The sequence below is a fragment of the Rattus norvegicus genome, chromosome 1, assembly GCF_021556685.1.
Source record: "Rattus norvegicus strain SHRSP/BbbUtx chromosome 1, alternate assembly SHRSP_T2T, whole genome shotgun sequence".
NCBI lineage: Eukaryota > Metazoa > Chordata > Mammalia > Rodentia > Muridae > Rattus > Rattus norvegicus.
The window spans coordinates 166,360,869-166,382,898 of NC_141534.1; the positions used below are offsets into that span (position 1 = coordinate 166,360,869).

The following is a 22,030-nucleotide window of genomic DNA, read 5'->3' on the forward strand; positions in this document are numbered from 1 at the left end:
TTCTCAACCCTAACTCTGTGAGCTCATGGTGACCCCATCCATTTTATGAAACTTTAGTGTTTCTACTCTTATGAACCCTAATGTAGATATCGGATAGGCAATCCCCGTGAAAGGATTGTTTGTTCCCAAGGTCATGACCCACAGGCTGAGAGCCATGGGGCTAAGAGCCTATTGCAGGCTTGAAATCTGGAACCTATTTTTCAGCTCATGAGCATTTAATTGCATGAGTGCTGCTCACTTAGGACATTAGTTCTAGACTATGTAGTGAGACCCGGGCAAACCTGAACCATGCAGAGCCTGCCTCAAGGCACCCAACAAAAACCAGTGAGGGGATGGGGGGTTGTTCACTGCACCCAGTGTTATTTTTTCCTGGTAGGTTGGTGGGGGAAACGGACAAAAAGAAAATCCTTCTCAGTATTCATGAGGCAGGATGCTGAGTTCAAGGTATCCCAGGCAACAGCCATACCCTTATCTACACAGAGGTCTGTTAGAAGCACTGGTAGCTTACCAGAAGCCAGGATATATCCATTATAGCAGTGCCCCCTCCAACCCCAATGGACAGTTGCCCCAGTTTAAACAGCCAAGATGTTCGTGTTCCATAGCTACCACTGCAGTTTTATTTGTAATTACAAGGGGGGTCTTGAGAGCAGCGAAGACATTCTCTGCCTGGAAATGAAGATTTTGTGGTAAACCCTCAGTACATCCCCTTAGACAGAGAGGATGGAATTGTCTGTTATAGAGATACTCAATATTATTTGTGACCTAGGGTTACAATGCCACCTCATTCAGACTATGGCTTTGGTGAAAATCAGATAAGCTGATTTTACCATCAAATCCTAATAGTCCTAAGAAACAATCACAGGTAGGTGTTGAGCTCTGGGCCAGCCAGGAATGTAATCCTATCTCCAAACCAAAAGCCTCACCAGCACCACCTCTAACAAAGTGCCTAAAACACTTCAGTATTGAGCTCATGCTGCCAGCAACCTTATTTCCAAGTTCAAGTCCTGTTTTTGGTTTTTCCTTCCCAGCCCTGAGATTCCTGTTGGCCAGAGGGGCAAATCCACTAAGATCTTACTTGTTCTACAGCAATGCTGGTATACAGTGCCACCTACTGGGAAAGAAGAACAGAATACATACGACTGATGTACCAGACCATCAGTTCAAAAGGCCTTGCTTTTGTGGCCTAAAAGGAAGAGTGGGGTAACAGTTTCAGAAGCTGACACCCCGTGGACACCAGTCACCGTGCCACTCTGAGTCCCGGACAGACTGGCCCTGAGGAATTGCTTGCAGCCTCCCTCTGCTCTAAGTTTATAATTGCATTGTCTATGTGTCTGCTGAGGTCAGAAGAGGCTGTCAGAACCAGAGACTAGAGCTTTCAGTCCTAGGAGTTAACAGATGTGTGGGGATCCAACCTGGGTCCTCTGGAAGAGCAACCAATTGTTCTCATGAGGTCTCTCAAGCACTTAGCCAGAGCCCAGTAAAAATAACTAGAGACCTCAGATGTCAATAATTGGCCATATATCCATGAATGGTTTATGGTTTGGACACCCTATTCACAATACCTAAAGCAGAAGCCAGCCAGAGCTACATAGTACAACTTTTTTTTAAAAAAAAAAGGTACGTCTGGGGCTGGAGAGATGGCTCAGCCTTTAAGAGCACTGACTGCTCTTCCAGAGGCCCTGAGGTCCCAGAAACCACATGGTGGCTCACAACCATCTGTAATGGGACCTGATGCCCTCTTCTGATGTGTCTGAAGACAGCTACAGTGTACTTATAGACAAATCTAAAAAAGACACATCTGTACGAGTTGGTTAATGGGTTGTGGACAGGGGTTGGGGATTTAGCTCAGTGGTAGAGCGCTTGCCTAGCAGGCGCAAGGCCCTGGGTTCGGTCCCCAGCTCTGAAAAAAAAGAAAAAAAAATGGGTTGTGGACAGTCAGGGTGCACCCAACATGAATAAATTAAGCCCTTACCCCATGCAGAGCTACACTGGTGAAGACAATGAAATAAAGAGCATCGGTGGCTCATGAAGCCTTTGGGCACCAGCCAGGCTATACCCTGGCCCTTGACAGCTTCATTAATGCTCTCAAACAACACAGGATTCCCACATTAACATTAATTTCCCACAAAACACATAACAGCAAAGAAGCCACAGATTTCTGAACTTTCCAAAACAATATCCAAGTATCGAATTTAGAAATATATGGATCCTAACAACAGGTTTTACATCTCAAACTTCCAAGCTCAAATGGTATCAGAAATTCCCTTTTTATTTTGGGTTGCTGAGAGTAAAACAGTATAGCACGGCAAAACAGAGGCCAATTTACTCCCTACGTGCAGGGTAGTGTATAATGAATAGTGTATATACAGTACACAGGCTTTCATAGAAAGTACCTTTTAGGGGTTGGGGATTTAGCTCAGTGGTAGAGCGCTTGCCTAACAAGCGCAAGGCCCTGGGTTCGGTCCCCAGCTCCAAAAGAAAAAAAAAAAAAAAAAAAAAAAAGAAAGTACCTTTTACCCTGAGCTATCTTCTTTCATTTTAGAAAAAAAGACCACTCCATGTCGGAGACATAGCCATCTTACTTATAAATATGTACTATGTCCAAGGACCTGGGTTCCATTACGAGCACCAAACCAAACTGTTCTTCTAACCCTTGGTTGTTCAACACGGTCAGGATGCTGCCCTGTAGCCAACTTCATGGACCCATGACTTCTCTGGTCAGCTCTACTCAAGCCCTACAGCTTAAACCAACAGAACAAGCACTGCTCCACAGGCCACCATAACAGTCAGCTGAACACTGGACACAATCCAGTCAGGCCTTGTGTCTTTGTTCAAGATTTTATTAAACGTCTTTACAAGACAACATCCAGCCTCCAGATGCAGCTGCCAAGACCCTGAAACCAAATAAAATAAACAATGGTAAGAAAAACACATCTGAGCACCTTCATTTACTACATGGGCACACACTCCCACTCAGTTTGCCTTTAACAGAAACCAGCATGAAGGCCTGATACCTTTATAAGGCTGCTGAAGGGCAGAATGCCCAGAAGAGGAGCTGGAAACTCTTGAGCAAAGGCAATGAAGTAAGTGGGTGTTTGCCCACTGACAGACTTGTGGGTCAATCAGATACCACATCCCAACTTGCATTCTCCCACATTAAGTTAAAAATACCCTATTTATACACTGAAACATCAGAGGAAAAACCAGTAAAAAGTTTGGCCCAGGAAGGTCTCTGCAGACGTACCTGTTATGCTGTAGGCACTGGCTGAGGCATGGCGGGTGGCTCTGGCTTCCCACCCTTCTGTTCTGAGATGGGGGTGGTGGGCAAGATTTCATCTTTAGGTTCCACAATGCTCACATGATCAGGCAGAGGCTTCTTGGGACCAATCTTACCACTTGGGTCCCAGGGCAGCATGATCTTCACTTTGATGCCCAGCACGCCTAAAAGACACCAGGGTTAGGACTGAACTGGGCTTTCTCCCACCACACAAGAGGACAGCGGGGAGAGCAGCATCTATTCAAAAGCACTGAGCTCTGTTCCCTTCTCAGACAAATGCCTCTAAATCAATCAGTATGCAGGACACTTTTGCCAAGGGACGCACTTACAGCACCACAGAACATGGCACTGACAGGGCCCAAGAGCAAGACGTGGCCTTTCTGACTCGTCATCGTGTCATCACCGAAGGACACAGAAGGCTACGGCTTAAGAATGCAACTTTTCCCTGCTCCAGAAGCCAATCCATACATAACTCCTTCCATAGTAGCGTTAACTGAAGGAAAGCCTATAGAAATGCTAATCTCTGCCCTAGGCATTCTTAGCTACCCTGGATCCCTTCCGTGCACAGCTACTTACCCTGTCTGAGGAGCACATGGCGCACAGCAGTGTCAACATAGTAGTTAACAGGGTCTCCGCTGTGAATCATCAGACCATCCACAAACTTCATGGACTTGGCCCTCTGTCCTCGGAGCTTCCCAGAGACCACAACCTCACAGCCCTTGGCCCCACTTTCCATAATGAACCGAAGCACACCATAGCAGGCCCTTTGGAAGAAGGGATTCATCTGTTATTACCAAGAACACAACCTGTCTACCAATCCCCCACCCCGGTTTGGTTTTCACAGTAATAACTCTCCAATGGTAGACAGAAGAAACCACAAGTTATACCAAAACAGCAGTCCACTGACCACATGACTTTCAGCCTTGACCTGCACATTAGAATCACCTCTAAATTTTTTTTTACACCCCCATGCCCAGGTCCTTCTCCAAGTCAGTTATCTGCGCTGGCCAAGCTCCAACATAGGTATGTTTCCACAGCTCGTATTAGTTAATCTATTACCATGCAGTATGCACGGGATGTGAGTGCACGGAGGCCAGAAGACAACTATGGAGCCATGTTCCCTTCTTACAGACCTAAACTCAGGCTGTCAGGATAGGTTTTTTGAAGACGAGGTCTCACTACATGGTCCTGGCTGGTCTGGAACTTGCAGAGATCCACCAGCCTGTCTTGGAGTCCTGGATTAAGAGTATGCAATACCATATGCCACACTTGGCAGGAGTGGGCAACCAGGTACCACCTTAATTTTGAAGCACACGAAAAGCCCCTCAGTGCAGGTCATGGAAATGTTCCTCTGCCTCCAGAATCCATCCCACCAGCAAATTAAGCACTAATAGTGCACCACCACCTCCAAAAAATCCTTTAGCCTATGAAACACTAGAAAGCTGGGGGTGACGGCCCACACCTTTAATCCCAGCACTAGGGAGGCAGAGGAAGGAGGATCTGAGTTCAAGGGCAGCCTAGCCTAGGGTCATACAGAGAAACACAATACTGTTGGAACCAAGAGGTATGGTAGTGGCAGACATTTCAGCAGGCAATCTCTGATTTGGAGGCCATCATGTAGGACTACAGTGAAATCCTGACTCAATGACAAAGAAGCAAACTGACCTTTTCAACATCTAATCCTTATAACCAAAGCAAGATTGTACGATTTTTTAAAGATATATTATATACAAGTACACTGTAGCTGTCTTCAGATAGGAAAGGGCACCAGATGTCATTACAGATGGTTGTGAGTCACCATGTGGTTGCTGGGAATTGAACTAGGATGTCTGGAAGAGCAGTCTGTGCTCTTAACCACTGAGCCATCTCTCCAACCTGACTGTATAATTTTTAAAAACATAACTTTACAGTTGAGGCAGGGGTCCCAACCCTTAGACAATCTTTACATCATTCCTCAGTGTTATACAACTTACAGGAAAAGTTGTTTTGTTTTTTGAGACAAAGCTTCCCCCCCAGACTAGCCTCTATTTGAGTTGCTGACTTTCTACCCTCAGCACTGAGTAAGGGTAGGCAATGGCACCTAGCCAATCACTGATATAACTGTCTCGTTTGGAGGCTTTCCCATCAGAACGGCTCTTTATAGTCCCCACCGTGGGCGCACTACCAGAGTCACATGACTTCTAGCTTGTTTGGAAACCTGTGCTGTCCGGAAGCACTAAAGCTGCACTCAGATGTCCTCCCTCACAGGCAGAAAGGAAGGAGGCGTTACTGCTCACCCATCCAGGGTCCTCACTAAACCTCACAAAGCAGATGTCCCTCCCTGTAGGATTCTATATATTCTTTCATTCTCAACATACCCACAGCATCTCATCATAGCACTGACCATTCTTTAGGGGTCTATCCTGTAGCCCAGGCTGGTCCTCCCAAATCAAAGTCTTCCAACTTTAGCATAGATACATGTGTCACCAGCCTACCAGTCTAGTTAGCCTAGTGGTTCAGTGGGGGCATGGACTACCCTATTTTTTTTTATAATTTGTCTTATTTTTTTTAAAAGATTTTATTTACTTTATATAAGTGAGTACCCTGTCACTCTCTTCAGATACAGCAGAAGAGAACATCAGATTGTGTTGCAGATGGTTGTGAGCCACCATGTGGTTGCTAGGAATTGAACTCAGGACCTCTGGAAGAGGAGTCAGTGCTCTTAACCACTGAGCCATCTCTCCAGCCCATGGACTACCCTATTACACCAGCAAAAAGATGACTCTGTCAATGAAGTTATTTGCCAACAAAAATGTCAGACACACACTGATCCACAGAAGGGCATGGCCACCAAGTCTCAGAACACTTACCTTCGAACTGCAAGCCCTCCTAAGAGTTTGTAGCGTAGAGACTCTGCCTGGGCAATGGCACACAGACCTCTTGTGGCCACTTTTTCTGCATACAGCTTTAAAGAAAAAGTACATTTCCATCACTCACCAATCTTCAGTTAAGCCACTGCGATATCCCTTAGATACTAAAGTATTCCCACTCCCCACAGAAGGCAGCTGAGTTGCCCTTCTATGTTGGCTCCCCACAACACAGTAAGGACAGCAAACCCACCTGTGCATCCAAATGGAATGTAAAATACTTCACCAGAATATCCCACACACTTAATCATACTGTCTCTGATTTAAGACAGGGTCTCACAGGGCAGCCCTGACTAGCTCTGCACTGCCCTTATCCTGCCTTCTGCGTGCCAGGATAAAGATGTGGCCCTGCCACGCATGGCGATCACTCTGCTTTTAAGGAAACTGGCAGAGCACCAATCCACCTGTATTCACTGGCCATGTCAGGTTTTCTTTGTGTTTGAGCTCTATGTCAGGTTCTCAGAAGTACCATTCTATAGCAGAAGCCACATCTTCAGTCTAAAATCCCGGTAAATAAAGCAGGGGAACTCACCTCTACGCTGCCTTCAGGGAAGCCAAACCGCTTCTGGACAACTGCAGTCAGCTCTCTGATCCGACGACCCTTCTCCCCAAGAACATTCTGTGTTCTGTAGACAGGAAGTTATAATTTACTCAAAATCCCACCTGCCATCTACTACAAGATCAGTACACACATTAAATGGAAATCTTTTCAAATGCAATTTTTAAAAAGTAGCTACACTCACCAAGACAAGGTTTACTACTTAAGTTGGCCCTGGTCTACATAGCATCTTAATACACACAGTATTTAGAGGGGATAACCAGTCAATGGTATTTTTACCTGGTGGCTAAAATAATGATTTCTGTTCTGGTCGGCGTAACTCGGACTTCAACTCCAGAGTAGCCATCTTCAGCCAGCTCCCGAGTGAGAAACTCATTCAGTTCAGCTTTGAAGATGCCATCAGCTACAAACTAAACCAAAGAAACAAGTTAACTCTGAAGTTAAACAGGGCTAAGAGTTCTCATTAGCCAGAGCAAGCCCAATGGCCCTGCAGGAGTGCAGCAACCCTTCTCAGACAAATGCCTCTTGGTCATCTTTAGGAAGTTTCTTTGACCACAGTGCTCACAACTGTGCCACAGAACGCAGCGCAGTGAGGCATCCTGGGCAAAGACAAATACCTCCTAGTCAGACTCGTCATCACCTCTTCATCGAAGGGCTTTACCACATAATCTACACACAAAAGACAAACTCTGTCCCCAAGTAGCACATTTACAGTTCTTTCTGCACAGCTGGGGCTGTGTAAGTTGTACCTGGGAATCCTAACTCCAAACAACACTGTGGACAACAGCTTTACCATTAGTGTGCATAAGCACAAACACGACAGGCCATCTACTTCTAAACCTGACAATTTGTGCATTTTTCCCCCATGGAATGATTTTAAAAAACGAAAAAACCAGGGGACGCTGCTGCTTCAAGTCCCGAGTGAACAAGCCAAGTCAATAGGATTTCAACTATGGCCACTTGCAGGATGACAAGGATAAGAGAACAAGGGACTGCTAAACTTCACTTACCAAAGAAACTGGATTAGATCTGATGGCGCAGGCCCTCTAATTGTGCCACAGGATCACTAGTTATGCAGACCAAGAAACGCTCAAAGCTGTCTAGTCCGGAACTGGAGACGCCCGGTATTCGTGTCGGTCCAGAACTCGAGTTTGTGCCTCCCTTCCCCAGACACACTGCACTCGCCCGGCTCCGGCCCAGCACACAATCTACGGCCATCCGCGGCTCGCAGAGACCGCAGGAGGGCCCAGCCGCTCCTCAGGACCGACCACGGAGCCATGGGCCTCCCGGGCACCTTTAGAACACGCGGCGGATTCCCGGACAGAACCCAGACGCTTACCTTCCTCTTCTTGGAAATCTGCACCGCCATCTTGCTGCCGCGCGCCGCTGAAAGGAAAGGAAGTGGCTCGCGGGCGGAAGTAGGTATATAGGGCGGGAGCAATGACGCGACGCTACGCGACGGACACACTTGCAAGTGTTCCTGGGAAGTGAAGTTTTGCGTCTACAGAGTCGTAAAGGAAGGAAAAAAGTGTAACCTAGCAACCTGTAGTGTGGGCCGAACGGGAAGTGCATATTTAATTCTGGTCTGAAAATGATCAATGTACCTACGTAGAATGGTGGAGCACACCTGTGATTCCAGCACTAAAGAGGTAGAGGATCACAACAAGTTTAAAGTCATCATTGACTATATGTAGCGAATTCGAGGCCAGCTTGGGCTGTAAGAGCTTCCAACTCAAAAATAAATATGTAAATAAATAAAAAAACTTAGAACAGAAAAACCTTGAGACTAGAGATGCAAACCACAAGCATAAGCACACACTAACAAATATAACAGATTTTAGCCTCCTTCACATCTATACTAATGAAAACTTTCATTGAAATGTATTTAGGGGATGGCACAGTAAGTTACAGACTGTCAAAAACCATGGACGTATATTCGTATATATAAGCATAACACACACGCGCGCGCGCGCATACACACACACACGTCTTTTTTTTTTCAATTTTTTTTTAGATTTATTATATATAAGTACACTACTGTCTTCACACACACCAGAAGAGGGCATCAGATCTCATTACAGGTGGTTGTGAGCCACCATGTGGTTGCTGGGAATTGAACTCAGAACCTCTGGAAGAGCAGTCGGTGCTCTTAACCACCGAGCCATCTCTCCAGCTTACACACACATCCTTTTTAAAATATTAAAATCCTACGATCTTTATTACAAAGGTAAACCCTGATCCATGAGATGGGCTTTTTGTAGGGTTTCTGGTAGTGAGCACATCCACACGGACCTATGAACGTTTTGGACTCGAAACAGGGTGGGATACCAGCAGGGACCTGTCAAAGTAATAAACCACCAGGGCTTCAGGGACAGACTGTTGAATAGTATAAATCTAAGCTACAGGACCTCCCCTTCACACGAACCCTGATGTCCACATTAGCAAATCGTTCATTGCCCAGAAGCAGAACCTGCCGGTGTAACTTGTACTACAGTGTTTGTGGCTCAGTCATCTCCAGAGGACTCTGATTCACCCTGTATTAATCCCACCGAACAAAAGTAAAAACCATTAATTAAATTCTTTGAGACAAGCAAGCTTTATTTTCTATCAGACAGGGCTGTCTCCCTAAAGTGGGGTTTTAAAGAATAGCATCAAACATAGAAGTGAAATTTATATAGCTCAAAATTTGCAAGACTAGGTGTCATTTCCTAGAGGAATGTTGGCTATGCAGGAACTTAGCAGAACATCTTATCAGGGTGGAATCAGGGTATAGAGTATGGAACATGTCAAATTCCAGAAAATGGGTTGACGACAGGGTCAAACCCAAGTTTTACAAAAAACAGGAATGAACTTATTTTGACCTTGTTACAAGAGGGCTTCTAATTATTGGATGGAGTCAAGTTGTTCTGTCACCTGACAAAGATGTTTCTCCATTTGTAGTGCACCACAGCTATGGCTGTCTTCTTATAACTATCTCCTTGTGTCTGAAGACCTGTACCAGCTGCCCTGATGGTAGTGCTCTAGGCATGACCATGAGCTCCTCACATCACAGTGCTGCCAACAGAGAGAAAAAAAGTAAAATAAAATTGTTGAAAAATGGGGTTGGGGATTTAGCTCAGTGGTAGAGCGCTTGCCTAGGAAGCGCAAGGCCCTGGGTTCGGTCCCCAGCTCCAAAAAAAAGAACCAAAAAAAAATTGTTGAAAAATAAATGTTCTGTGAGAGCTGAGCAAAGAGACCAGAGAGGAGGAGGAAAAATAGAAGAACCAAAGAGACAAGAGAGTCAGGGTCCTAATTGTGACAACAAAATTGAGGTTGAGTGGAATTGAAGACGTCTGGAGTTGCTGGTGTCAGTGGTGGGTGCCTGTGAACACCCTTGTGGAGATCTTCTTCTTCCTGTTTGCCATTTCTCTATGTTCCTCAAACATCTGTCCTTCCAGCTCAGAAAATTCAATGATACCTCTCACTGAAGAGCCAGGGCTGGAGAGATGGCTTAGTGGTTAGGAACACTGGCTTGTCCACCAGAGGACCCAGGTTCAATTCCCAGTCTTACATGTCAGCTTACAACTGTAACTCCATTTTCAGGTGATCTGACACCCTTACACACCCATACATGCAAGAAAAACACCAGCGTGCATGAAATAAAAGTAAATAAAAATTTAAAAATGACTGTGCTGATGGTTAGCGTGACTTCTCCGTTGATACTCTGGATGTCAATACTGCTGGAGGCCACCTGACCTTGCGTGCTGAGGCCACAGTGGCCTGTTTCAGTCCTAGGTAAATTCCAGGGGTTCACGGTCTGATATACTCTTCCTTAATTCACACCTGCAATAATCCCAGAAACCCAAAACAACCTTAGCCTAATCTTTATAACTCACTTGTTTATGTACAGTGGGAGGGTGTATGTGCATGAGTGTCTGCAGGTGTGTGCACATGTGGAGGCACCAATGCTTTCCTCTACTGTACTCCACGTTATTAGTACAATCATTATTTGAGACAGGGCCTCAGTATGTAGGTGGAGGCTGGAGTTGAACTCAACTGTGACCCACCTCTGTTGGCCTCCTGATTGCTGTGATTAAAAGCATGTACCACCAAATGTAGGCTCTTCGTTTCAGTTGGGCCATCAATCTTCTAAGACCTGCCTGTCTCCACCTCTGATGCTGAGGTAACATTTTTGTGTGGCCCATTTTATATGAGTGCTCCATTTTTTGAACAGGACACTACAGTGGCAGGAGAATGTGGGAGGGGCTTGCCCACCTCCTGACTGACAGGAGGCAAAGTGGAGCCCTCTAATATAATCCTGGTCGAAAGTTGAACCTCTGAACTGGGCAAGGTAGATCATGCCTGTAATCTTGAAGTAGCATAAGGTAGAAAAGACCTGTTATTAGATATGTGTTTAGAGATTTACTTAGTGACTTACTTAAAGCACTGCTTGCACTGCCTATTTGCCGAGCATGACTTCACTTGCAACTTGGAGTGGAATGAAGCAATGGGTCATTGTACTTCACTTGCTAACTGTCAAGTACGCTTCTGTGAAATCTTGCTTGCGTTCCTGCCCCCACCTTGTGTTGTAAGGACCTTGTGTTTTAAGGTATAAAACGAGAATGCAAAGTGGACCTGGGAACCAAAGCCTTTCAGGATCTCTCCTGGCTTCTGTCCATCTGGTGGCCTCTCTCTTCCACTCTCATTGGTGTCAGGGGGCTTATCCCAGAAAAATTCCCCACAACAATTTAACATTTGGGTGGTGAAGCCAAGAGTTCAAGATCATCCTTGGCTACCTGTTGAATTCAAGGCCAGACAGGACTGCATGAGACATTGCCTCAAAAACAAAATAAAACAAAACAATAGAGGAGGCGGGAGGCTGGAGGAATGGCTCAGCAGTTAAGAGCACTGACTGAACTTCCAGAGGTCCTGAGTTCAATTCCCAGCAACCACATGGTGGCTCACAACCATCTGTAATGAGATCTGATGCCCTCTTCTGGTGTGTATGAAAACAGCTACAGTATACTCATATACATTGAGTGTGAGAGAGAGAGAGAGAGAGAGAGAGAGAGAGAGAGAGGAAGAAGAAGGAGAAGGAGAAGGAGAAGGAGAAGGAGAAAAGGAGAAGAGAAGGAGAAGAAGAAGAAGAGGAGGAGGAGGAGGAGGAGGAGGAGGACAGACAGACTTGAATCCCAAATACTCACTCCTTATTCTTTTTTTTTTTAAAGATTTATTTATTTATTATATATAAGTACACTGTAGCTGTCTTCAGATACACCAGAAGAGGGCATCAGATCTCTTTACAGATGGTTGTGAGCCACCATGTGGTTGCTGGGAATTGAACTCATGACCTCTGGAAGAGCGGTCGGGCGCTCTTAACCGCTGAGCCATCTCTCCAGCCCCCTCACTCCTTATTCTTAGCAGCCAACCTCCTTTCCTAATTAGTCCCTTGTCCCCTTCCCAAATAGATGATCCAGGCAAGAACAACCTCTCTTCTGTGTTCTGGCTTGTGTCCACTGTTTCTTAAGGACTTGCTCTTCTCTCATTCTCGATCACCCTATGGGGATCTTCCCTCATCCTGGCTCTTCTCCCTCAGTGCTCCCATGATCACCATGACACACCCTTTTCTAGTCTGTGCCTCTTCTAGATGTTTCTGCAGCATCCTGTGTGGCCTCATCCTACCACTGGAGCTTTCATGGGGTGACCAGAGCAGAACTAAGTGTTTGTCTTAAGGTTTCTATCAGTGTGATGAAACACCATGACTAAAAGCGAGTAGGGGAGGGAGAGCTTTATTTGCTTACACTTTCAGGGTCAGAACTCAACCAGGCCAGGAGCTCCTGGAGGCTGGAGCTAATGCAGAGGCCATGATGCTTGCTTGTCATGGATTGCTCATAGAACCAAGGATCACCAGCCCAGGGATGGGCCCTCCCACATCGATCACTAATTTTTAAAAATGTTTTACAGGGGGTTGGGGATTTAGCTCAGTGGTAGAGCGCTTGCCTAGCAACCGCAAGGCCCTGGGTTCGGTCCCCAGCTCTGAAAAAAAAAGAAAAAAAAAAAAGAAAAAAAAATGTTTTACAGCCTGGATCTTATGGAGGCATCTTCTCAATTGAGGTCCCCTCCTTTCAGAAAACGCTGGTTCGTGTGCCGAGTTGGCATAAGACCAGCCCGGACAGTGTTCAAACGTGTTTTGCTCCTGCATTGCTCTGTGCAAGACTCCTGAATAAGCGAACTACTTGTGTTGGCTGTCCCTGGTTGTCAACTTCACTACATCTGGAATGAACTACAATCCAAAAATGGAGGGCACACCTGTGATCCAGATCTTGAGGCATAGTGGCCATGAAAAGCTTAGGCCCAGGAAAGGTAGTACACACCTTTAATCTGAGTCATACATTCTGCTTGAGGCCTGCTAAGGACAAAGGAAGAAGGAGACTCTTTCTTCCTCACCTGCCTGAACATACTTACCAGCACATCTGTTGGAACTTCTCCAGGATTCCAGCTTATAAAGAAGAGCAGCTGAAATGCCTAGCTTCATGGAACTGCAAAACTACTAGGTCTTTAAACTTCCTATTGACAGATACCTGTTGGGTTAGCTGGACTTCAGTCTGTAAGTTATTCCAATAAATTCCCTTAATATATAGAGACCTTCCATAAGTTCTATGACTCTAGAGAACCCTGAGAAATGCACTATTTTATCTGAGGTTCAACTAAAGAACCAGGGGTGTTTGCTTAACCTGGAGGAAGACCTGAATCATGGAAGGATCATCTGTCCCCAGGAGAGCACCTAATACCACAACCAGACATCATGACATCATAGATAATCATTGATTACACTAAAATTGATCGTCAACTTGCTCAGAGTCTCAAGTTGAGTCTCTGCACATGAATAAAAGAAGACCATGGAATAAATGTAAAAGATAGTGTTTATCGTTGCTAAAAGACTGACACTTCTGAGTTCCTTACTTATGGTAAAACTAAGCTCTGGGGTGGGCAAGAGTGAGGGAAGGGACTTTCTCATGCTGTCAGTGGGGTGTAAATCGGTGTTGCCTATTTGCAGGGAAGACTGAGAGTATTCACAGAAATGTAGCCCTTCGATGCCTTTTAGCCCAACTAAATACATACATCCTGGTTTTCTCTCTTGTGAACCTTTTACTTCCATCTCTCCAGTGCAGGGATTATTGACAAGCACCACCAAGCCTGGCTCTGAGGAGCATCAAAACCGAACCAAACAATAACAGCAGAAACCAGTCATGTGCAGTTGCCAAGATGGCTCAGCTAGTAAAGGCACTTACAGCACAGTCCTTAGAACCTGGGTTCAAACCCTGGAGCCTACAGAAACATGGGAGAAAAGAATTGCCTCAACAAAATTCTCCTCCTCCTCTTCCTCCTCCTTCTTCCTCTCTCTCTCTCTCTCTCTCTCTCTCTCTCTCTCTCTCAGTTGTTGTAAAAATACAAAAATAAAAAAGTATGGTTGTCTTGGTTGTCTTTTACCTCGCTTGGTCCGCGCTGCGGTGTCCCAAGATATCTGCTAGACATCTTGGCAGAAACACATCCCCACTCCTCAGCGGCCCAGTGTCTCTTGCCGCCACACACTTTCCTACACTCAAACCGTCACATAAAAGAACACACAACACAATAACCTTTGACCCAATTGGTAAGATATAATTGCCCACTTAAACATACAAAGCCGGTACCATCCATTCCTTGAGAACATTAATAACAACCTGTAAATACACAGAGCGAGATCTTTACGTCAGCCTCCATCGTCCTGCCACGGTTTCTCCCTCTCCTTCCTCTCTCCTGTCTCTACCTTTCTGTCCTAGTCTCCTCCTCTTCCTTCAAACTTCTCTCCCGCCCATCTTTCCTTCTCACCCAATGACAGGCTCCTTCTATCTTGTGCCTGCCTCACCTGTGACATCATCCTCTCTCTCTCTCTCTCTCTCTCTCTCTCTCTCTCTCTCTCTCTCTCTCTCACACACACACACACACACACACACACTACCACCACCACTAACAACAACAACCACAATAAAGTTAAAAATATCAATCTTGTTTATACCATATGGAAAATGAGTTTTTTGCTTGGTTGAATTCCTGGGATCTCACCTTGGTCCAGACAAGCCATGTAGAAGAAACAAGGAAGCTGACTAAGGGGAATCCAGGACCATTCACTGAGCCTTGGAGTTGGAGAGATGAGACTACCAGAGCCCTTCCCCATACCCACTCCTCTTCTCTTTTATGAATTGAAGTTTGGCCAACCCAGTGAATGAGTAAAGGTAAATTCAGTGATGTCAGTCCCTTGGCCTTGTTCAGTTTTCCAGAACCAAATTGGCAGGAAGCCAGGGCACACAGTCAATTTAAATCCTTGGATTTAAATAGATTTGGTTTAATGGATATGGATTTAAACCTTGCCTGGGGCCATCTAGAATGCCTTCCAAAGGACTAGGTGACACATAGCTATAATCCCAGTACACACACACACACACACACCAGAAGAGGTGGGGGTGAGGTGTAAGATTGGAGGTGATGGACAACTACCAGGTCTCAAATCCTTGTACTTTTGCATTCTTGACCACTATACCTAGTCCTCCTCTTCCCTCTTCTTTTCCCTCCCCGCTCTTCTCACATGGCCCAGCTCAGACAGGGTCATGTCCACTATGAACTCTCCCAAATGTCCCTGTCTCTTCCTATGCTCTCCCTTTTATCTACAATAAACTTTGTCTTCCACCATACAGTCAGTCCTTTTCTTCTGTGGTTTTGCATTCTGCCCTACCGCTGGGGGGTGGGAATGGCTGTGGGCAGGCAGGATGTGGAGATGCTAGAGTACATTTATCCTGAACCACTGTGGGGGCTGGGCTTGAGGAAAGCTCTATACACTGCTCAGGGGGTGAGAAAACACAGCCTAAGATGCGGGAGGTCAAAGCTGGGGTTCCCTGACTCCCAGGCATCCAGTCGCTGCTGGAAACCGAGGAGGAGTTGGAAACAGAGGGTCGGGGTCCAGGAGCCTGTGATGAGGAACAGAGGCTGGGCTTCTCAGACTCCTGGACATCCAGCCATCTTTGTAAGTCTCTTAAGTCTCGGAGGAGCAGAGAACAGAAGAGGCTCAAGGGCTGAGGAGGAGCCCGGAGTGGAATGGGGGCGTCACTCAGTGGTAGCTCAGGGTTGGCAAGTCCTTAGCTTAGTGGCAGTTGTCTGGGAGTACAGAGGGGCCTTCTATGGGAGATTGAGATGGTGCAGCTCTATAGGTGAAGACTGTTCCCATGCTCCTCACGGTGGTTCTTTTTTTTTTTTTTTTTTATCCGGAGCTGGGGACCGAACCCAGGGCCTCGCGCTTCCCAGGCAAGCGCTCTACCACTGAGCTAAATCCCCAACCCCCTCTCACGGTGGTTCTTGATCAAAGAGACAGTCCTTGGTTCCAAACTGTTTATTAATTGTTCATCATAAAAAATGGGTGCATACCACCTCCTCAGGGTGGACCAGAGATTAAATGCTTTTTGTAGGGAAGAGTATCCAAGAAGGGGTGATTATTAGCTAAACCCTCAGGGCCTCTAGGTACCTCATTAGCATGGAGAACTCCGTTCTGATCTACACGATTACAGGTAGAATTTCCTATGTGGAAAGTGTGCCCTGTGTTCCAGGCCAGGCATCTGGTAGGGAACAAGGAGCAGGGAGCCTCCTACCATCTCGAGTAGGTAGGTGCCTGGGTGCTGGGGACTCTGAACCCTCCCAACCTTACCAAGTTTCCTGGCACAGTCCACTGTCCCGTTTCTCTCTCTCTCTCTCTCTCTCTCTCTCTCTCTCTCTCTCTCTCTCTCTCTCTCTCCTTTTTCATCCAGAAACAGTGTTTTCCAGGCACAGCAGAGCAGCTACACATGTGGATAGGGGTGTCACACATGTGGAAGGCCTGCATAAGCTCAAGTCATACAACAACCTCACCAGCATGAAGGGAAGATGCTATTTCTTTCACCTCTGGTAGGTGAGCCATGGACCAGGGCAGGCCACACAACCAAGAGAATTAGAACAACAAAGATTGGCTAGGAGGGAAGGAGTAAGTGAGGGAGGTGTAGAGAGCGGCGCCCTCCAGTGGTGAACAACGGTACTGCACATGTGCGGTTTTTGCACCAAGTGTCAGTTGACCGTTAATATGCTAATGAGGGGCGGTACCATGCTAATGGGGTGATTCATTCTCCGCCAATCCCTGGAGGACAAGTAGTGGGGTGATAGTGGGGTGATCCATACCCCACCAATCCCTGAGAGATAATTAGCATACTGTTGTGTATATAAGGCGAGTGACTTTGCCGCTCGGGGTCCCTGTTCAAGAGAGCTGTAACACAGTAAAGGCTTGTTCGCAGAAGAATCCTGTTGCCGCGCGTCGTTCTTGCTGGCGGGACATTGGGCGCATGACAAGTGGTGCCGAAACCCGGGAACCAACATCGCCGGTGCCGAGGGGACCCTTCAGTGTGCTGAAGAGGATTCAGAACTGCGAGAAGGTAAATTAAAAGGTAGGCTCTGAGAGGCATGCCCCTTTTTGGATTTAGTCTTGCCGTGGAGGGATTGTTGCTCGTTTTTATAGTGACTGTTGTCTTCTTACTAGTTGTGTTAAAATGTGAGGACATAGTCAAGGCAGGACAGAACATTCAAGAGAGCATGTCAGAAACGGAGCGGAGTGAGAAATTAGGAGCGCGCAAAAAGAAAAGGGTTACTAAAACAAAAGTGTAAGAGATACAAAAGGCGGAAGAAATGCCACCGGAGGAAAAAATAGGTATGCCCCGGAGGATGAAGTACAAGTCATCCGGAGAGGATACTTTGTATCCATTAAAAGAATCAGAAGCCTTAGAACTGACTGGTAGTGACTCTGAGCAAGAGTTGTCAGAGTCGGAGGAGGAGGAATTAGAGGAAGAGGCAGCCAGATATGAGGAAGAAAGATATGGGCCTAGGTGGAGAGCCACTGTGAAGAAACCAAAAGTTATTAATGCCGAGGTGGCCTCCGCTTCCCCGCCTTATATAGAGGGGAAGTGTGAGTATTCTTTCTGTCCGCCTGAAACACAACGAGCACTCAGGCAAATGTTTCCTGTGTTTGAGGACGATGGTGTTCGTTCTCATCAGCCCCTAGAGCACAAGCAAGTTAAGGAACTGGCAGAGTCTGTTTGTGCCTATGGGGTTACTGCTAATTTTACCATGTCACAGGTAGAAAGACTAGCAAGCATTGCCATGACTCCAGCAGACTGGCAATCTGTGACAAAGACCTGTCTCCTTAGCATGGGACAGTATATTGAGTGGAAGGCATTGTGGCACGATGCTTGCCAAGCACAAGCACGTGCAAATGCAGCAGAAGGACAACCTGCCTGGACATTTGACATGTTAACTGGACAAGGGCAATGGGCCAATAATCAAACTGCCTTCCCCTTGGAGGTATATGGCCAGATTGCTATTAGTGCTGTCAAGGCATGGAAAGCTCTAACTAACAGAGGAGAGGTGTCCGAGAACCTGACCAAGGTCATCCAAGGACCAAGTGAGCCTTTCTCAGATTTTGTGGCCCGCATGATGGAGGCTGCTGGTAGGATTTTTGGAGACCAAGATCAGGCCATGCCCTTAATAGAACAGTTAGTTTTTGAACAATGTACCAAAGAATGCCGCAATGCAATCCTCCCCTGGAAATCTAAGGGGCTGCAGGCTTGGCTGAAAGCCTGTAGGGAAATAGGAGGACCACTTACCAATACCGGTCTAGCCGCGGCTATATTACAAGGACAAAGGTGGCCTGGCCTCTCTAGTAGAGGCATCACGTGTTTCCAATGTGGAAAGCCTGGTCATATGAAAAGGGAGTGCAGGAATCAGAATCCTGGCTTTAATCCAAAGAAAGTCCCAGGACTATGTCCAAAGTGTAAGAAAGGGAAGCATTGGGCCAATGAGTGCAGGTCAGTAAAGGACATAACGGGGAAACCCTTGGATGTGTCAAAAAACGTCCAACGGGGCCCCCATCCTCAGGGCCCTCAAATATATGGAGCAACCAGCTCCCCAGTAACCTGGGCTCGTCAAACTTCCCCAGGAGAGCCACTCCGGGTTCCGTAGGATTGGACCTCCGTGCCACCTCCAGAATCGTCCTAACCCCTCAAATGGGGGTGCAGCCTATCCCCTCTGACTTTCATGGCCCTTTACCACCCAATACAGTTGGGCTGCTTTTAGGACACTCCTCTACTACTCTTAAAGGATTGGTGGTACATCCTGGGGTTATTGATCAAGATTATGAGGGCCAGTTGAAGATCATGTGCTCCTCCCCACGAGGTCTCTTCTCCATTTCTCCAGGTGACCGGATTGCACAATTGCTTGTTTTACCCAGTTGTCACGCCCAGTTTAAATCGGGAAGTACAAAAAGAGGAAAGAAGGGTTTCAGCTCTACGGGCACTGATTCAGCATATCTTATGGTCAATTTACACGCTCGACCTACTCTGATCCTAACCATTGAAGGAAAGACATTTGAGGGAATTCTAGATACAGGGGCAGACAAAAGCATTATCTCCACTAAATGGTGGCCTACAAAATGGCCCATTACTCAATCTTCCCATTCATTACAAGGTTTAGGTTATGAAGCTAGTCCAACTTTTAGCTCTAGGCCCTTAAAGTGGAAAGCCCCAGAAGGACAGGAGGGTAGTTTCATCCCATATGTTCTTCCTTTACCTGTCAACTTATGGGGAAGAGATATTTTGGCTGAGTTAGGGCTTAAACTTATGAATGAGTATTCCCTACCAGCACAGAGAATGGTGAGGGATATGGGGTATGTCCCAGGAAAAGGCATTGGTAAGCATCACCAAGGAACTACAGAGCCAATTCAACCCACTGCAAAACTCGATCGTCACGGTCTGGGTTTTTCTTAGGGGCCATTGAGGGGGCTGTGCCCATACCGTGGATAACAGAAGAGACTGTATGGGTTCCTCAATGGCCTCTCTCCTCTGAAAAGCTGGAGGCCGCTCACCAATTAGTAAAGGAACAGTTGCAATTAGGACATTTGGAACCTTCAAGCTCACCCTGGAATACTCCAATATTTGTTATAAAAAAGAAGTCAGGAAAATGGAGACTATTGCATGATCTTAGAGCAATTAATACACAAATGAAATTGTATGGATCAGTCCAACGCGGTCTCCAGCTTCTTTCTGCCTTGCCAAAGCAATGGGAGGTTATTATAATAGATATTAAGGATTGCCTTTTTCTCTATTCCTTTACATCCTAAGGATAAAGAGAGGTTTGCCTTTACTCTGCCTGCAATAAATCATGTGGAGCCTGATGAGCGCTATCAATGGAAAGTCTTGCCCCAGGGGATGGCAAACAGCCCCACTATGTGTCAGTTATATGTACAACAGGCCCTGACTCCTGTCAGAGGGCAATATCCATCACTAACGATTCTTCATTACATGGATGATATACTCCTCTGTGGATCCAAACCTCAAGAGCTTGAGATAGCATATGCTGACTTAATTAAGCATTTGCAACAGTTTGGGCTAACTATAGCTACTGAAAAGGTTCAGAGATCGCTGATGGGCAAGTTTTTAGGAGCCGTTGTACATCCAGAAGTTATTACTCCACAAAAAATTGAAATCAGGCGAGATCACCTACAAACCTTAAATGATTTTCAAAAACTTTTGGGAGATATTAATTGGCTACGGCCATTCCTGAAAATATCTACTGCTGAGTTAAAACCTTTGTTTGATATATTGGAAGGGGATCCGCAATTAACATCCCCGAGATCCCTGTCTATGGAGGCTGTAGAGGCCCTCCGAAAGGTGGAGAAGACTCTTTCTGAGGCTCAATTAGTAAGGATACAACCTGATGAACCTTTTGAGCTATGTGTTTTGCAAACTGCTAAATTACCCACTGCGGTGTTATGGCAGAATGGCCCCTTACTTTGGATTCACCCACAAGCCTCTCCGGCTAAAACCATAGAGTGGTACCCCTCAGCGGTGGCAAGATTGGCTATGAGAGGACTAAAAGTAGCTGTAATTCATTTTGGTAAACATCCAATAAAAATTGTTATACCCTATACTGCAGAACAGCTCCAAGTGCTGGCCACTACAAATGATGACTGGGCAATACTTGTGTGCATCTTTTCAGGGGTGTTTGATAATCACTACCCCAGGCACCCCATTTTGACCTTTGCAAAATGTCATCCCCTTGTGTTTCCCCGGGTTACCAGCATGGAACCCCTTCAGGCAGGGGATATTGTTTATACGGATGGTTCGAAAACTGGTTTGGGTACTTATGTGCATGACAGTAAAGTGGTAACTAAGCAATTTACCCCTAATTCCCCTCAATTAGTTGAGTGTCAGATTGTATTGGAAGTGCTCCGAGTGTTCCCTAGTCCATTAAATATTGTTTCAGATTCCTCCTATGTGGTTAATTCAGTTAAATCTTTAGAAGTTTCGGGAATGATTAGAACCACTAGTACAGTGGCTTCTATGTTTCTGGAGATCCAGCAGGAGTTACTATCTCAGCATTCCCCTTTTTTCATCACCCATATAAGGGCTCATTCAGGGTTGCCTGGCCCAATGTCTCATGGGAATAACCTGGCCGATTTGGCTACTAGAGCCACTACGTTTGCTGTGCTGACTCCTGTGGAAGCTGCCACCCAGTTCCATTCCTTGTTTCATGTTACTGCTGAGACCTTACGCAGGCGTTTTCCTATTTCTAGAACAGAGGCCAGAAAAATAGTGTTTCGCTGCGGTAATTGCAGTGCGTTTATTACCACCCCACATGTGGGCATTAATCCCCGTGGCCTTCGACCCCTGCAGGTTTGGCAGATGGATGTTACCCATGTCCCCGCCTTTGGAAAATTAAAGTATGTGCACGTTTCCATCGATACATGCTCCGGGGTCATAGTTGCTTCTCCCTTGTCTGGGGAAAAGGCCTCTCATGTCATTGCCCACTGTCTTGAGACTTGGAGTGCTTGGGGTCTTCCTAGGCTGCTCAAGACTGACAATGGCCCTGCTCATACTTCAGATAAGTTTAAACATTTCTGCAATCAGATGGGTGTTGCACACCTGACAGGACTTCCTTATAATCCTCAAGGCCAAGGAATCATTGAACGTGCCCATCGCACATTAAAGGCTTATTTAAATAAACAAAAAGGGGGAATTGGTGAGGTGCCGCCAACCCCCAAGGTTGCCATCTCCACTGCACTTCTTACTTTAAATTTCTTAAATTTAGACGCCCATGACTATTCGGCGGCAGAATGCCATGGGCAGTGGCCTATCCCACCCAAGGATCAGGTGAAGTGGAAGGATGTACTCACTGGAGAATGGAAAGGCCCGGATCCTATTC

At 46.2% G+C, this 22,030-nt stretch overlaps 1 protein-coding gene and 2 non-coding genes across 3 annotated transcripts; all 3 read right to left on the minus strand.

The window, feature by feature from the left end:
• Positions 1 to 2,780: 2,780 nt before the first annotated feature.
• Rps3 (ribosomal protein S3) lies at positions 2,781 to 8,145 on the minus strand. The gene is made up of 7 exons (NM_001009239.2): positions 8,082 to 8,145; positions 7,022 to 7,152; positions 6,716 to 6,809; positions 6,127 to 6,221; positions 3,854 to 4,041; positions 3,245 to 3,441; positions 2,781 to 2,894 (listed from the first exon to the last, which is right to left on the minus strand). Exons 1-6 carry the CDS (start codon positions 8,109 to 8,111, stop codon positions 3,248 to 3,250), a joined length of 732 nt encoding a protein of 243 aa, NP_001009239.1. The 5' UTR covers positions 8,112 to 8,145; the 3' UTR covers positions 2,781 to 2,894; positions 3,245 to 3,247.
• Positions 3,541 to 3,685, minus strand: Snord15b (small nucleolar RNA, C/D box 15B). The gene has a single exon (XR_015655695.1). It is a non-coding gene; the product is annotated as a small nucleolar RNA SNORD15 (small nucleolar RNA).
• Positions 7,248 to 7,395, minus strand: Snord15a (small nucleolar RNA, C/D box 15A). Its single transcript, XR_015655700.1, has one exon. It is a non-coding gene; the product is annotated as a small nucleolar RNA SNORD15 (small nucleolar RNA).
• Positions 8,146 to 22,030: the final 13,885 nt, after the last annotated feature.